This window comes from Lynx rufus, unplaced genomic scaffold (genome assembly GCF_022079265.1).
Source record: "Lynx rufus isolate CCGP_SWC_20201006 ecotype Redwood Valley unplaced genomic scaffold, mLynRuf1.p SCAF_7, whole genome shotgun sequence".
Classification (NCBI taxonomy): Eukaryota; Metazoa; Chordata; class Mammalia; order Carnivora; family Felidae; genus Lynx; species Lynx rufus.
Genome location: NW_025814889.1, coordinates 40703314 through 40719552, shown reverse-complemented (window position 1 = coordinate 40719552; position 16239 = coordinate 40703314). Strand labels below are relative to the sequence as shown.

General features: G+C 44.1%; 1 protein-coding gene across 1 annotated transcript in view; it reads left to right on the top strand.

Moving 5' to 3' along the window:
• The window catches only part of ANO2 (anoctamin 2), a 312785-nt gene that overhangs the window by 74633 nt on the left and 221913 nt on the right, over positions 1-16239 (top strand). Inside the window, exons 4-6 of the mRNA XM_047066263.1 lie at positions 4394-4545; positions 7468-7522; positions 9981-10032. Coding sequence (XP_046922219.1) covers positions 4394-4545; positions 7468-7522; positions 9981-10032 — 259 coding nt within the window. The remainder of the gene's footprint in view (positions 1-4393; positions 4546-7467; positions 7523-9980; positions 10033-16239) is intronic.

Here is a 16239-nt window from a genome sequence, read left to right as displayed (position 1 = left end):
GTGGGAAGTGGGTATTCCCTAGTTCTCTCTTTAGAGGTGGAGAACCTGAGAGGGAGAGTGACTTGCCTAAAGTCACACAGCTCCTTGGTGTCAGCAAGGACCAGGACCCAGGTCATTCACTCAGTAGATGTTATTGTGTTCCTGCTGTGGACCAGGCACACAGGGTTTGGTCCCTGCTCTCCAGAAGTCTATAGTCAGTTAGGGAGACAGGCAAGTGAGCCAAGAATTAGAGAAGAACATGATAAACTTCATGACGCAGGCATTTGTTCACAGGGTACTGAAGAAGCATGACGAGAAGTGAGCAGCCAAGGAAGTTTTTCTGGGCAAGTTGATCCTTAAGCCTAGTGGTGAAGGAGAAGTAGGAGTAGTCCAGATGAAAAGGAAGGGAAGAAGTTTCAGGAATAGGTACAATGCTCAGGCAGGGAGCAGGGTCCTTTGTCCTGTGAGCTTATGTGTCCCTGGCATTGTGCCATGGGTTCACCCACCTGTGTTTTATTGTGAGTACATGTCTGGCTCCATCCCCCACGAGCCCCTGAAGTCTGGGAAATCTCTTTCCAATGTAAGTCAATCAGATCTTTCAGCCTGGACATGACCATGTGGGGTCTTGGTCAGTGCTGTGGAGTGGATGTTACTTTGATGTTTCTGGTGAGACTCTCCTCCACGTTTTACATTTTTCCTGGAGGCGGATGATATTGCTTTCAGTGATTTGGAGTACCCCCATCAGGAAACAGTCGAAAGGTATCCTGGGCCCATGCCTGGTCCCTCTGAAGACATACCATAGGTGCCTACTCCTTTTAGCCCGTTTCTCTAAGTGAGCTCTACCAGACCCACTGCAGGGTGAGGGTGAAGAACTACGTGGAGGTTCTCAGCTAACCTTCTGCCAGAACAAAGCCCTGACACAGTTTCTGGGTTATTAATCTGTACCTGTTGAATACGGGCATTCCTGGCCTCTGCCGAGGCTGGGCTCCCAAGTGCCTTTGCAGTTGGTGGGGACAGGGAGGGAAGCTGTTCAGCCAGCCAGAGTCTTTAGTATTTTAGCTTGACTCTCCAATCCCATTTATTTCTACCAGGCCTGTTACCTTGTGGCTGTTCCGTCCCCAGCCTGGGCTCCTCCAGTGGCAGCAACTGCCATCATCAATGCTGGTTTCCCCCCAAATTTATCATTCATTCATTCATTCATTCATTCATTCATTCATTCAAAGACAGGAAACAGTTTGGACGGTATCCTGCCTTCATGGAGATCATGGTTTGGTAAGGCAGCCGGACATTAATCAAATAATCATTCAAGTGAATGTAAAATTACAACTGCAGTAAGTGCTACGAAGGAGAGGAATTTGGGCCCATGAAATACTGTGAAGGTAGGACTTGACCTTGTCTGGAAGCCAGGAAGGACTTTCTTTAGGAAGTGACGATTAAGGGAGGCATCAAGTGTGAACAGAGTTGGCGGGGGGGGGGGGGCAGGGAGTAGATGCAGAGTGTCGAGGGCTCAGAATGTTGGGAAAACTGAAAGAGGGCCAGCAGTTGGGTGCAGTGAGCAGGGGACTATGGGGACTCCTGTGGGGTCCCATGGGCTGTGTTAAGAACTTTGTTCTTTATCATTAGAGCAATATAACCATTGAAGGCTTTTTCATAGGGAGGTTGACGGCTTCCCAGACTAGGAGAGTCTGAGAAGGTAGTAATGGAGAGAAGTGGACAAAGGAGAAATACCCTGGTGGGTCTGAGTCTGTCATTCCAAGGCATCTGGAAGACAGAGTCCATCAGCTTCCCTCCTGTTTGGAAACTTTAATTTCCATGCACATGCCATTGAAAGACACATGGTGATGGGTATGATTAGCACATTGCAATCTCAGTGCAGGACACGTGCCTGGTCAGCACCTGCCCCAAATGACCTGTGAGATGTGTTCTGGGACTGCATGAGGGGGCCATTGCTCTGTCCCTGTCCCTCCAGGCTCAAAGATTCCTGAGGGATGAGCTCTTTGCATTGCAGTGACCAATGTGTGCGGAGAGACTTGGCAGGATGCTTAAGAACTTAATGACAATGGAGGCATGATTATAAGTGGCACACTATTTTTTCCCCCCATGATAACTCACATTTTAGCAAACAAAGCAGTAGAGTAGAATAGTCAAGAACACAGGCTTTGCCAGGGGATTCAGATACTCCAGTTATTACCTGGTTTACACTGTCTGGGTACTCCAAAGAAATCAGGCCATGTAACCCTTCTTCAATCCAGCTTGAACTTTTCTACTTTCTTGTTTGTCTAGAATGTCTTTGCCTGCATCTGTTCAAGCCTTATTCATTCAAACTATTCATAAGGTAATGTTAATAGAAGTGTGATCAAACAAGATAAAGCATGTGTAGAAAATGAAACAAATGCCCATCAATAGGGGAATGACTAAACAAATTAGGATTCATGTCTGCTGTGTAATATTACACATTCATTAAGGTAGTTCTATGTGAACTGACCTGGAAAGGTAATATATCTGTGATATATTGCTAAATGAAACAGGCAAATTGTGGAACCATACATGAAACAGGATCATAGTTGGATTTAGAAAGGAATGTGTATGGAAAAAGTTAGGATGAAACGTACTCCAAGTTGTTAATAGAGATTTCCTCTGGAAAGGATGGTGGGATTCGGCTGGAAATGAAATTGAACTGTTCACATACAGTTAATGTACTTTTATGGTTTGGGTTTGCTTGTTTACTAGAACTGTGTTAATTTTGTAATTGAAATAAAATCAAAATGCATCAAAAAACTTGTTAGAAGAAATAAATAAACCATGGTTCTATTTCAGTTGTTAGATTGGGGACGTTCTTCCCCTCCCCCTAATTTATTATTTTATTAAAGAACAAAATGATAGCAAGAGAAAGTTACCTTTCTGTGAAAGCTCAACAAAAATGCTATTCCCCAATGAAACATGTTTCTGATTCCTCAATTGGATGTGCTGTCTCCTTTCTTTGAACCCTCAAATACTTTGTGTGGCTTTTGCGGCATTTAACTCTGTCTACCTTGTATTTCATACCTGTTTTACTGCCTCTCCAGATTTAAGCCACTGGATGGATGTCATGATAGAGAAGAAAATCAGCTTTCAAGTTAGAAGATCTGGATGTTGGCCCTTGTTCTGGTTTTCTAGCACAACGTGACAAATGAGCTCAAACGTAGTAGCTGAAAACATAGCCACTTTTTCCTTTCTTATGAGTTTATGGTTAGGAACTTGAGCAGAGCTGGGCTGGATGATTCTTCCACTCATGTGGTATTGAGTTGTGTCCCTTGGTGGAATTTAGCTGGGGGTTGACCTGGACAGGAAGGTCCAAGAAGACTTCCTTCATATGGCTGATGCATGGCCAGGCAGCTGAAAGGCCGGGTCCAGCTTAAGTCCTTTGTCTTTCTGAGCGAATGCTCTTACCTTCCCATGGACTTCTTCCTGGTGGCTCCGGACTTTGAGACAAAGGCAAACCAAACAGAAGCTGCCTGTCTTCTAGAGGATGCAACCAGCAGAGTGTCTCTTCTGCTGTACTGATTAAGCATCTACAGAGCCCACTCAGATTTAAGAGGGTGGGAACAGAATAGTGCTTCTTGAAAGGAAAATTTGTATGAGAAATTTGTGGCCACCTTTAATCTGTCACAGCTCTGCTGTAAGTGCAGCCTCCATTCTCAAGGACTACATCTATCAATTAAAAAGAACAAGATCTGTAATGTATGCAAAAACACCCTATGCATTATAAAAAGCTATGTGTACTATATATATATCAATAATTATCTTGATACTAACTCTGTATCTTACTCAAGGCAGGTATTTTCTAGAGGTTTAGTACTTTGAAAACAGACTCATTTATCAGCTAATTCCCAAGAGGAACACACAAAGAAAGTGATGTGGGGCATGGTGTAGTTGCAGAGTACAGACTTTGACTAGGTTGACATGAGTTAAATCCAAGCTGTCACTCAGTTACTATCCGTGTGACCTTTGTTGGCTCATTGCACCTTTCTGAGCCTTAATTTCCTCCTCATAGTATGAGAGTAGTATTTACTAGCTGGGTTTCTGTGTGTATTGGAGCTAATTTGTGTGGAGCACTTAGTATGGCAACTGTCACATAGTAGGTCTTCTGTTTCTCTTAAGATGATGTAACAAAGTCATATAGCAAATTTGGCCTCCTCGCTGGTTTCTCTGCATTGGTTACTCCATCCGCAGAGATGACCGAGACGGGGTCGAGAGCCCACACCTTTGTGAAAGCAGCAGGGAAGGGAGGGCTCCACTTGTCTCTCCCAGTCTCCTCCTCTTTCCAGAGTGTCCCTCGCTGGGGGTTTGGTGCCCCGTGCAGCTGTGGTTGTAGTCATTCTTCTCTCGGTTGGATGCGGTCTCCTTTTTAGGCCTGTGGCTTTGCCTTTTGTAGATGTATGAGATCAAATCAGAAGGCAGCATCACGAAGAAGTTCAACGAGCTTCTGCAGAAGCTGAGCTCGCCCCTGAAACCTAGAGTTCCAGAGCACAGTAACAACAAGATGAAAAATCTCTCCTACCCATTCTCCAGGGAGAAAATGTATCTGTAAGTATGGGAGCTGTTGGGGTAGGGATGTGGCAGGGGATGGGAAGGGAAATCAAATACCACTCAGTGTCTCAGCTCCCACAGTGAGTGCCCCACAGCCTGGGAGATAGGGGAGGAGGCATACTCTCATGGTGAAATGTTCCCTGCATCTGCTTTCTGAATCCCCTTCCCTAAATGAGATTATCCCAAAGAGCTCCCCAACATGTGTCCAGTGGCTCATGGAGCACCCGCCATTTTAGTCATGTTGCATGATGGATGGAAAATCATGGAACACAGAGCCATAAACTTTGGGGTTCAGTGAGAAAATGGTCAGATACCTGTTTGCCTTCTGTGAGGAAACCATTCTGCCCAGTTCCTAGTCTAATAGGGTTTCAACATATTGTGATAAACCAGAGAGAAGGAGAATAAAGTTTCTGGATTTTTGTATTCCCATCTGCATACTCATGTACCCACTGACTCTGAAGAGATGCCCACCCAGATCCCCCCCTAGGGAGGGGGGCGGGATAAGAGCTCTTCACAGGGATGGCCATTTGGGAAACCTTTGGAAGAATGAGTCATGGTTGGGAAGTGAGAGATGGAGCAGGCAAGCATGAGTTCTGTTGTAGGTGCTGATGGGAGAATAAGAGTGTCAGGATTAAGAGAGGGAAAGCAAGGACCAAAGATAGGTAGAGGAGATAGAAGAATCTGTCCCTTTTGGGGAGATGGCATTCCCAAAGCTGTGTTTCTGGTGTTGATTGGATAACATCTCCTACCCATTTTTTGCCGTATTAGATAATAATTCAATACACATGTATTTACTGTTCGTTTTGCACATATTTTCTCATTGAATCATTATTCCCCTCATGATTCTGGTCCCAATTCTGGTCCCAATTCTGGTCACCAATTCCAATGTGTGTGCCGGTCTTCCCATCCACCAAGGAATTCTTTGACATCCTGCAATTCCACACAGTTCTGACACTACCTACCCTTGGAGAACATTACATTTCCCAGGTTGAGGGCTCAGTGCAACAAGACTGCCCTCCACCTCAGATGCCAATCACAAGTCCAAGGTGTTCCCTGTGCTTCTGACTGGCTGGCTGTAGATCAGAGGTTCCCATGACCTCCTCTTCAGGTTTGATTAACTTGCTAGAGGAGCTTACAGAACTCAGAAAACTGATTTACTCACTAGATTACTAATTTATTACAAAGGATATGAATCAATGGCCAGATGAAGAGATACATAAAGTGAGGTTCTGAATGAAGGTGCTTGTGTCTTTGTGAAGCTTGGGGCCCGCCATGGGGGCACATGGAGGCATCCTAGTTCCCCAGCCTGGGTACTCTGCAAGCCCTTTCCTTTGGGGTTTTTCTAGAGGCTTCCTTATGTAGCCATGGTTGATTAAATCACAGGCCATTGGCTACTGATTTAACCTCTAATCCCTCTCACCTCCCCAGAAATCAGGGGTGGGACTGAAAGTTCCACCCTCTATTCAAGGTTGGTTCCTCTGGCAATCAGCTCTCTCCCCCACCTCCCTTCCACCTTTAGGGGATTTCCAAAAACCACCTCATTGATAAAAGCCTAGTTGTGGCTGAAAGAGGCTTGTTAGGAATAACAAGACACCCATTTCACCTTTATGGCTCTGAAAATGATTTCAGGAACTGAGGACAGGAGACCAAGTATTATGACAAAACATGTTCCCATTGCCCTTATTGTTCAGAAAATTCCAAGGAATTTGGGAGCTATGAGTCACGAGCCCTGGATTAAGACTAAAAGATGTATTTAGCGTAAGTCACAATATCACCCTGCCTCATGAGGTGGCCATTCAGATATAATGGTGTCTCATAGAGAGGAAACTAAGGTTGGGGATCTGTTCAAGTTCACACAGCATTAAGTGGCTGAACTGGGACTGGGACTGGCACATTGACCTACTGGCTGCTGGGTTTTTTTGTTTTTTGTTTTTTGGTTTTTTTTGGTGCTCTGTGTCTCTTCCATGCTTCCCCTTCCTTGGGTCTGCATGCTGGTGCTGGCATCTGAACTGCCATCTCCCATGCATCTCCATTCATTCAGTGCCTGTGACCCTTCAAATCCAGTTCCTAGACACCTCCATCTGGAAGAATCTTCTGTCCTTCCCGCCCAAAATAAGCTCTCCATCCTCTGAATTGTTAGAGCAATGGTCTACCTACTATCATGTTCTACTCTTCATTGGTTACTAGGAAACACATGCACCCAAGTGATGGGGGCTCCGGGGGAGCTGGGAGCACATTCCAGGCATCTGCACCCTGAGCACAGTCAGATCTACACAGGTGTTCTTTTTAGCGAAAAGGTCACAGTGTGAAGTGGAGAACAGATGCGGGCCTTCCATAATTAAGAGTTTGGTAGCTAACTGATGTAACAGTAGTGACAATATTAAATGAAAGTTTGAAAAACAAAGCCTTATCATCCCAGCACCAGGAAACTATACTCTTTCTGGTGGTTGTTATATTGTTTACTCTCTTTGTCCATACACAGGAATCCTTTCCACATACTTTCATGTTTAAAACATACGATAGTATAATATTTTCCTATCAGTCTAAAATTTTCTACTTAGGATGTTCTCATAATTATAATTTTCAGTGACTGCATGATAATCCACCCTGTTGATTTTGGAATTTCATTTTATGTCCACTATCCTTATTGTCAGTAACTTTGCAACGAACATTTTTATTTATGGAACTTTTTTCTTCTATTGAATTTATATTTCCTAGGATTCATTTCTGTGATCAGTTCTCACAATTACTAGGTCAAAAAAATTATAAACACTGTGTGTGTGTGAGCATGTGTGAATATGTGTGTCTCACACATCTTGCTGTGTTGCTTTCTCAAGGTTTGCTCTGGCCTGAGGTGACAGTGGTCTCAGGACAAGGGTCATAAAATGAGTTGACCTTCTGTTTTCTTGGTGTCTCCAGGTACAACATTCAGGACAAGGACACCTTCTTTGATAATGCCACCCGTAGCCGCATTGTAAGTACACAGGTCAACTACGGGTGGTGGGTTCTAGAATAAGGGGAAGGCTGGGTACCCAGTGTGGTAGGGCCTTCTCTTGCTCTTCCTGCTACCTCCCATCATCCTTTGCTTGGGGTTGCCTAGCAACCAAGGGGCGGATCCAGGAGCTTCCCAATCTTAGTGGCAAAAGGAATAGCAAACAGATCCCCTCACTCAGAGGCTGAGAGAAGTCTCTTCTCTTTAGGATTCTCCACCTTGGCCATTTGGAATCACAAAAACAGGAAATGTCTGAGCTGGTGGGGTCTTTCAGCTAATCAGGTGACCCCCTTGCTTGACAGTTGGGGAAACTGAGGCTCTAAGAGGCAGTGGATTGAAAAAATTCATACAGATCACTAGTGTCTGAATGAGGACCCGTTGCGGGGCTACTGTGTTTCTTTTACCCTCTAAGGAGTGTTGTGCATTTATATCACAGGGGATGCTAGAACTAGCCAGTTTGTTCAAGAATAAAATTCCCAGCCCATTCAATAGAAAGCCAAAATTCATGACTGTAGCTGTTCTTCTACTATTTTTTTTTTTTTCCTTTTGAAATCAAGGTTTTGGCTTTTGCATGATGATGGATTCTGACGAAAATCTGTGTATGGCCTGTGCCCCGTGGCCTCCATCTGAGCTGTAGCGTGTCTCCATGCTCTGGTCCATTTATTCCCTATCTGCCTGGAGAGCATTCAGCATAATAGACAGAGGAGAAAAAGAGGGACCCAAGAAAAGCTGCTCACTTATTTATGCCACAGTGGAAACAATGGCAGTGTGTTTCCATTGTACCCTAGGGAAGAACTTAAGTTTCAACAGAGGAGAAGTAAGGGTCAGGTAGTAGAAGGACTTCCAAGTCAGCAGGGTGATCAGAAGGATGAGAAGTGACAGGTGATTAGAGGAAGCTACAAAACATTTCTAAGGCACACTGAAAACATGGCCCTTCCTGACTCTTTGCTCACAGGTTGGGGAAGAAAACACCTCAGGTTCCTTAGCCTAGTGTTTTAGGAAGGTTAAAATGAGTACATGATTTATCATCCTATGGAAAAAGGCATAAACTTCCCATTTTTTTGTTGATGCTATTACAAGCTGTTTAAATTGCCCTGTGGCTTGGGTCTCATGTCTATGGGGGAGTTATAGGGTGTTGTGGAGATTACCAAATAATTGCAAAGTACTTGTAAAATAGTCAATGTCATATAAATGCTGTTCCTAATTATTATTGCTGTCGAATTACTGCACAGTATTATAAGTGAATTAAACATTCTTGGGCCCCATAGTGCTGGAAGTTATTTATTTTCCACTCGCTCTAGGTCTGTGGCTGGAATATGGGAGTGTGAATGATGATGCAGGAACACGCTTCTCTCATTCAGCTCTCATTCTGGAAGCTTCTCCCTTTCCCTAGTCCGCCCCCCGCATAGTGAGAAGGGGTAGAAAAGAGCCTTTGAGTTTTGTCTTGGGGTCTACTCTGCCCTGGACTATTGTCTGAGGAACTTGCTCGTATCTGTATACGGCATCCCTGTGCCCCTTCTTTGTAGGTGTCCTAGCACCCCAGCTATTTGTCCCAGAGCAGACTTCCTTGCTGGGAACCTCTTTATCGTTGGGCACAGGCTTGGGACCCTTTGGAGGGCACTAGCTGCCCAGTCACTGTTTCCTCTGCAGCCCTCCCTCACATGTGAGAGACATTTCCCTGCAAGTCCCACGTCCAGGGCTCTGTTGGCCTATTTCGCCATACAGTCATCATTGGGCTGAGAGCCTGGTATGTGCCCCAGAAGTGCTCCGAGACAAGGAGTCTTGAGGAAGTGTCTGACTGGGGAGACAAGATGAGGACTCAGGAAAAAAACAGAGAAATAATAGTAACAATGAGCAAGATGTATGTGGCCCTCTATGAGTTTACAAAGCACTTTCATGTTTTCTTAGAACAGCTCTGTGAGTCAGCTCCATTACAGAGAAGGCCAGGGACTGTCAGGGCCCTCAGGGAGGTTTGCTCAGGACCCCTTGGCTAGGAGCTGGGCCTGGAACTGGATTCAGCGGCCTGCTCATCCCGGGCTTTCCCCAGCGTGGTGCTACTCAGGGTTGGCGGACAGGACACCCTCCTCTTCCCCTTCCCTGGACGTTCTGGCCCCAGCACTCCCTCCCAAGCCCTCCTGAAGCATGTGGGTCTGGGCTCCCTGGCATGTTTTCCTTACCTCCTGTAACTGCAGTCCATATACAGCCTTTATGTTTTCGGGGTAGGGCGAAGGGGATAGTGTGCGTGCGAGGGACTTAGGTTCTTTGCTTCCTCAAAGCACTCAAGTTCGAACAGGTTTGATGTGCAGTGCATGAGCTTGGCATATGCTTAGCTTCCCCCCCCTCTCTGGAAGTGGGTCCAGTTGCCTGGTCCCCTGCCCGCCCCCTCCCATGGTGGCACACACGGTCATGGTGCTTACAGCCCTGCTCTTGTCTGTTTCAGGTGCACGAGATCCTGAAGCGCACAGCCTGTTCTCGGGCTAACAACACAATGGGTAAGGACCCCCTCTGCCGCCCACGGGCCCAGTGCTGATGGGCTGCCACGGTGCCAGAGCTGTCCTCTCTGCAGCTTGCTGCAGGGTATGGGGGGCAACGAAGAACAGAACAAACAGACACCCCCATGGGGGAGGGGAGGCTGCTTGCACTCAGGGCCAGGGGTCCTGCTTGCTCTCCAGGAGCAGCAGCACCCCATCTTGTGGGGGCAGGGGCGTTCCCCAGATTGCTGTAACTTCTCCCAGACCTTCATCCCTGTCTCCACAACCTATACAAGGTTTTAATAATCACCCAAACATGGCAGGTTTAGTTTATTTATTTAGTTTTTAAGAAGAAAGGCATCTCAGAGACCCTTTATGCAGCCTTCTCCCTTTATGTGTGAAGGAGCCGATCTCCCGCAGGGTGACTTTTCAGAGGTCACACGTTAGTCTGAAGGTGCAGCTCCTGAGTTCAGCGTTCCTGTCACCGAATGTGGCTGAATCTGTTCCCTTGGTGATTTGTTTTTGAAACTTGAGTGTATTAGTCTTTGCAGTAGGAACGTCAGCATTTGGGAGCCCATAGGGCAGGCCAACTGATGCTGGAGAACTTTGCGGAAGACACACAAAATGGCTGAGGTGGAGATGGGAGCTTATGAGCACAAGCATGCGTCCTTTCCACAGGAATCACTCTGCAGGCCAGAGCTCTTTCCAGAGCAGCTACCAGCACTCAGAATGGCTTTTGGAACCTTTGAGAGAAATTCCTTCAAAATACACTCTGGGGTGGCAAATCTTTGGCTTTTGAGGCAGCCTTGAGTTAAAGAGTTCAAAGTCATTTAGAGGCAAGTCTAGTGAATAATGTAGTCAATGAAGCCAAGAAATCACAACAGTGCTAATGATAATAAAGGTAGCATTGGAGAGTTTTGCGGGGGGACTCATAAGCTGCCTTAATACCAAGGGAGTAGTCCTGGAGAAGGAACCAGAACAGGTTTTATATAGTGATAGTGCCTTTAGTCTAGTGCAGAACTTCTCGAGGGGGCAATTTATGATGACGGGTTGCGTTGATGTATTCATCTTGTACAAACACCCAAATAACACTCTAGTTTTTGAAAGTCAAGTCTTGCATGTGGTGTTGTTTGTCTGGAACATGGTACTGATGAGGTCAGGACATGAGTGAGGGAGGTAATTAATTAGCCCAGCTTGATTCCATGGAAGGACTGAAGCCTCCACTTAGAGCAGCCATTTTTCCTTGGTTCCAAGGACAACCAGAAGAGTCAAGAGATCTTAGAATGTATTTTATATTTTCTCATGACTTCTATCAGAATTCTTGAATTTACCTAATTTCTTGACCAGTTCACTCCTCAGCTCCATTAATCTGCCTTTTATCCTGTCAGACCATCCTCAATTTGACCAAACCTGCTCCCTCAGATGTCATAGGTGACTTCCAATTCCCACATTTCATGGTCTTTTTCTTAGTCTTTCTCTTCTTTAACCTCCTACACATCCTTCCACACCTTCTTTATGGACCTTCATCCTCTGAGAGTTGATATCCAGGAAGGTGCTACTGCTGTACTGATCTGCTGCCACTCTTAAAAAAATAATAAAAATTAAAAAATATATATATACACACACATATATATATTTTAGATATCTATATCTATATCTATATCTATATCTATATCTATAGAGAGAGAGTGAGTATGAGCAGGGGAGGGGCAAGAGAGAGGGAGAGAGAGAATCCCAAGCAGGCTTTGCACTGACAGCACAGAGCCCGATGTAGGGCTTGATCCCATGAACCGTGAGATCACGACTGGAGCCGAGGTCAAGAGTGGGATGCTTAGTACTTGAGCCACCCAGGTGCCCCTCTGCTGCCATTCTATTTCTGCCTCATGGACCACACTTTCTTTGGTTCTTCTTCCTTCTCCTAGATTTTAGATGTTTTCTTCTCCGTATTCCCTTGGCCTCCTTACTTTTCTCTGTATACAGATGACTAGGAACCATGTATTTCTATTTCCCACTTCTCTCACTAATTCTAGCCCAACATTTCCAACTGACAGATGGATATCTCCACTGAGATGTTCATCAGAACCTTAAAATCAGTATATCAAATGTCCATTTCTAATTCCCCCTCTCTTCCTCTCTCTCCTGCTTCTCTCCCTGTTATTGTGACCACTGTCTTCTCTGTTTTTGCTCACATGGTTCCCTTTACCTGAATGTCCTCCCCCCATCCCCCCATGCCAATCCCCAGACCAAACGTGGCTGTCCCATGGGTTCTTCCAATGCCCTGTCCTTGGAACTCCCACCAAATTCAGTCTCTTTCTTGCTGATTGCTATGTCCATGGCCTAGGCTCCCAAACAGTCCTTGAAGTGTGTTGAATCATCTCCTATGCCCCAGTGCACCTAGCTGTCTGCCTTGCACATTCTAGTCCATGAATTTGGTTTAGCAAATTAATTAAACATGCCTAGCCTGTTATCCCACAGCGATTGCTGGTAATTGTAACTATGGACAAATAAATTCTCTGCAACTCAGTTTCCTTGGATGTAAAGTGGGATAGTAACATCTATCTTGCAGAGTCTTTGGGAAGATTGAGCTGTTAGTTTGTCTTGTAAACTAGGAAGTCCTTGAAAACTGAAGTTTATTTTGAGAGACCGTCTCTGGGTTGTCAAAAGGCCATTAGGGATCCTCTACTTTAACACTGAAGTTTTTTTTCTTTTTCATTTGAGGATATGAATTTTTTGGTGATGTCTCAAATCAAACTTCTTAAGAATTTTGTTGTGTTGAATAGTTTTCAAAAATTTCTTTTTTGTCATTCAGAAAACATTTATTGAGCACCTTGTCTGTGTCAAATGATGTTATAGAAACTGAGAGATGCCAAGATGAATTTGACCTAATTTCTAGCCTTGAGGGCTCTTAGTTTAGCTATGCAGTCATGTAAATAAATAATTATGAGCTAATCTGCTAGGTACAACTGTAGAGACATGTACAGAGTGAAGAGGGAACACAGAGGTGGAAGCAATTAACTTCCATGTGTGTGTGTCTAAGTATCAACATAAATTATCCAGTATTCATTTCGTAGCTCAGGGGAAAGTTGGCATGTCAGCAATTCTACAAATGGGGACAGAGATGACATGTGACTTGTCCAGGGTCACATACTGAGTCATTGTCAGATGGGTCTAGAACTTGGGTTTCTTTGCTCCAAATCTTATATCCAATACCTTTGGGATGCTGTGAACTAGAGGTGGAATTAGGTTGAATCTTTAAAGTCTGTTACTACAGAAGCAGTAGCCATCTGGCCACTGATTTATAGGCATTTGAATTGGAAGGGAGAGCCTACCTTCTTTTAACATATATTGGACCTTAGGTCCTAAAACACCCAGGTACTTCTGCTAGGGGTCTTGGCAGGGAAACGTGGAGAAATGAGTTCAAGTTCTGTCTCTACTAAATTTGGTTAGATTTTGGTAGGCTGTATTGTGTCTGTTAGCCTCAGTTTTCCTGCACTTACAAAATGCTGAAAATGAAGGAAAACTGAGGTTAACATATTATAAAGCCTCTTCTTTAGTGCTATTCTAATTTAAGTTAAACTTTAAACAACTCACTATACAAATAAATTTTAAAGCCCCATTGTTAGCCAAACTATAAGAGACTCTTAAAAACTGAGAATAAAATGAGGGTTGATGGGGGGTGGGAGGGAGGGGAAAGTGGGTGATGGGCATTGAGGAGGGCACCTGTTGGGATGAGCGCTGAGTGTTGTATGGAAACCAATTTGACAATAAATTTCATATTAAAAAAATTTAAAAAAATAAAAAATAAATAAATATCTGGCAGATTTTACCAGTTGTGTGTGGGGGGAACCCATTGTTGATTTCTGTACTTTAAGCATGGGCATTATAAAAATGAAATGATGAATTATATTTTCTCTAGATTCTCAGAACAAAATGTCTAACTACACACTCTGTGTCTTCATGCAGATGCTCTGAAGGAACCTCAAGCACAACGTAAACCAAAAAAATACAGACTTCCCTTTGGGGGGACAACCCAGCTCTCATCCATGTACCCCAAATTTCAGTGAACTTTAGTTCTTAATTTCTCAAGCCTGGAACTGTAACAAAGTGCTATTGGGTTGATCTTGTGAACATCTATGAAATAGGCACAATTTGACTCTTTTTATTTATTTTTTTAATATTTATTTATTTTGGAGAGAGAGAGAGACAGCGTGCAACCAGGGAGGTGCAGAGAGAAAGGGAGACACAGAATCCAAAGCAGGCTCCAGGCTCTGAGCTGTCAGCACAGAGCCCGACGCGGGGCTCAAACCCATGGACTGTGAGATCATGACTTCAGCCGAAGTCGGTTGCCCAATGGACTGAGCCACCCAGGTGCCCCTAGACACAATTTGAGTTTTTACAGCCATTACCCTACTCTATATCAACTGTGTTTTTTCTTGAATTTATTATCCCAACCACTAAAAGGTCTTCTTAACCCTAGTTTTACCCATTTTTAACCTATAACGTAAAATTAACAGCCCGTGTGAGCTTCTTAAAATGCATATCTGCTGGGGCGCCTGGGTGGCGCAGTCGGTTAAAGCGTCCGACTTCAGCCAGGTCACGATCTCGCGGTCCGGGAGTTCAAGCCCCGCGTCAGGCTCTGGGCTGACGGCTCAGAGCCTGGAGCCTGTTTCCGATTCTGTGTCTCCCTCTCTCTCTGCCCCTCCCCCGTTCATGCTCTGTCTCTCTCTGTCCCAAAAATAAATAAACGTTGAAAAAAAATGCATATCTGATTATTTCACTGGTCTGCTTGAAATGACAAAATAGATCCACATTTCCCTTAGATAAAATCCAAACCTCTTAATAGTTACCTGTTATGAACTTGATGTTTGTGTCACCCCACCCCCCAATCCATAACATTGAAGCCCTAACCCCCATCCAAAAGTCTGTTAGTTCAGCAGTAGCTGCTGCTGATTTACTAGCTTTGTAACAAGGGACATATGACTGAACTTCTCTGTTTCCCAGCAGAAGAGAACCCCCAGGCTGATTTTCAAGTTGTTTGTCTTCTGTGTTGGAAAGTCAAGTTCCCCTTAAGCTCTTTGGCCAATGTACCATCTTACTTAGAAGATCAGAAAAAATGAGGAATGTAATGACACTCAGAGGCCTCAAGATAACATGGCCCTTTGAGCCATGGGGTAAATTTTGATTTTATTGCCCTTCTCTCTGGTTTTATAGAGAAGCACAAATGACTAGAATTGACTTAGATTCCTCCAGAGGAATCTGCCTCATAAAAAGAAGAGAACAGGGAGAACAGGACAGTGCTTGGAATTGTTTTCCAAGGTATTTTTCTTGATCCTTCACCCCTGGAATTACTTTTTATATGGTCATTATTGTGGCCAGTTCACAAAGCTTCATTCCTTTGCCATTGTACCCAATTACAAAGGGAATTAGAAGATGGCAAAAATAAGAAAGACTGGAATCAAAGCTGGAAAATATACTAGAGATAATAGTAACTCAGACACACTCCTGGTCATTTAGTATTATCACTTTTTTCTTTGTAGAAAATACTTTTTTTTTTTTTTTTTGAGAGCCTAGTTTTGCAAAGCATGAAGCTGTATATGAGTTGCATGTATGGAATTATTTATATTCCCGTCTTGTTCCACAAAATTTTTGAGGTGGCTTACAAGAAAAACAATAAAACAGCATAATATAAATAAATAAAGAAATAAGAACCAGGAAAAACACAAATTAAAATAGAATGTCAAAACTAGGGGGGAAATGGAATACAAATATTTAAACCATAAGGGCCTGTAGTTCCTACAGTTGGGGCTGCAAATTTGACCTTGAACCAAGTGAAAGGGGAGTATGGTTAGTGGTTTAGCTCTTAATATCCTCAGCAACATCTTTTGGTACAGAAATTTTTCTAAAATCTCTCATGCTATTCTCTGCTTTCTTATGTAGAATAGATCAAGGTATATCTTCTATATAAATGCATATGTAACTTTTTTTGGATGGTTCAGGATCATCACTAAGAACAGAAGTTTTTAGGGTGGCTCAGTCGGTTGAGCGTCCGACTTCGGCACAGGTCATGATCTCACAGTTTGTGAGTTCGAGCCTGCGTCGGGCTCTGCGCTGACAGCTCAGAGCCTGGAGCTTGCTTCAGATTCTGTCTCCCGATCTCTGCCCCTCCCATGTTCATGTTCTGTCTCTCTCTCACTTTGTCTCTCAAAAACAAATAAATATTACATAAAA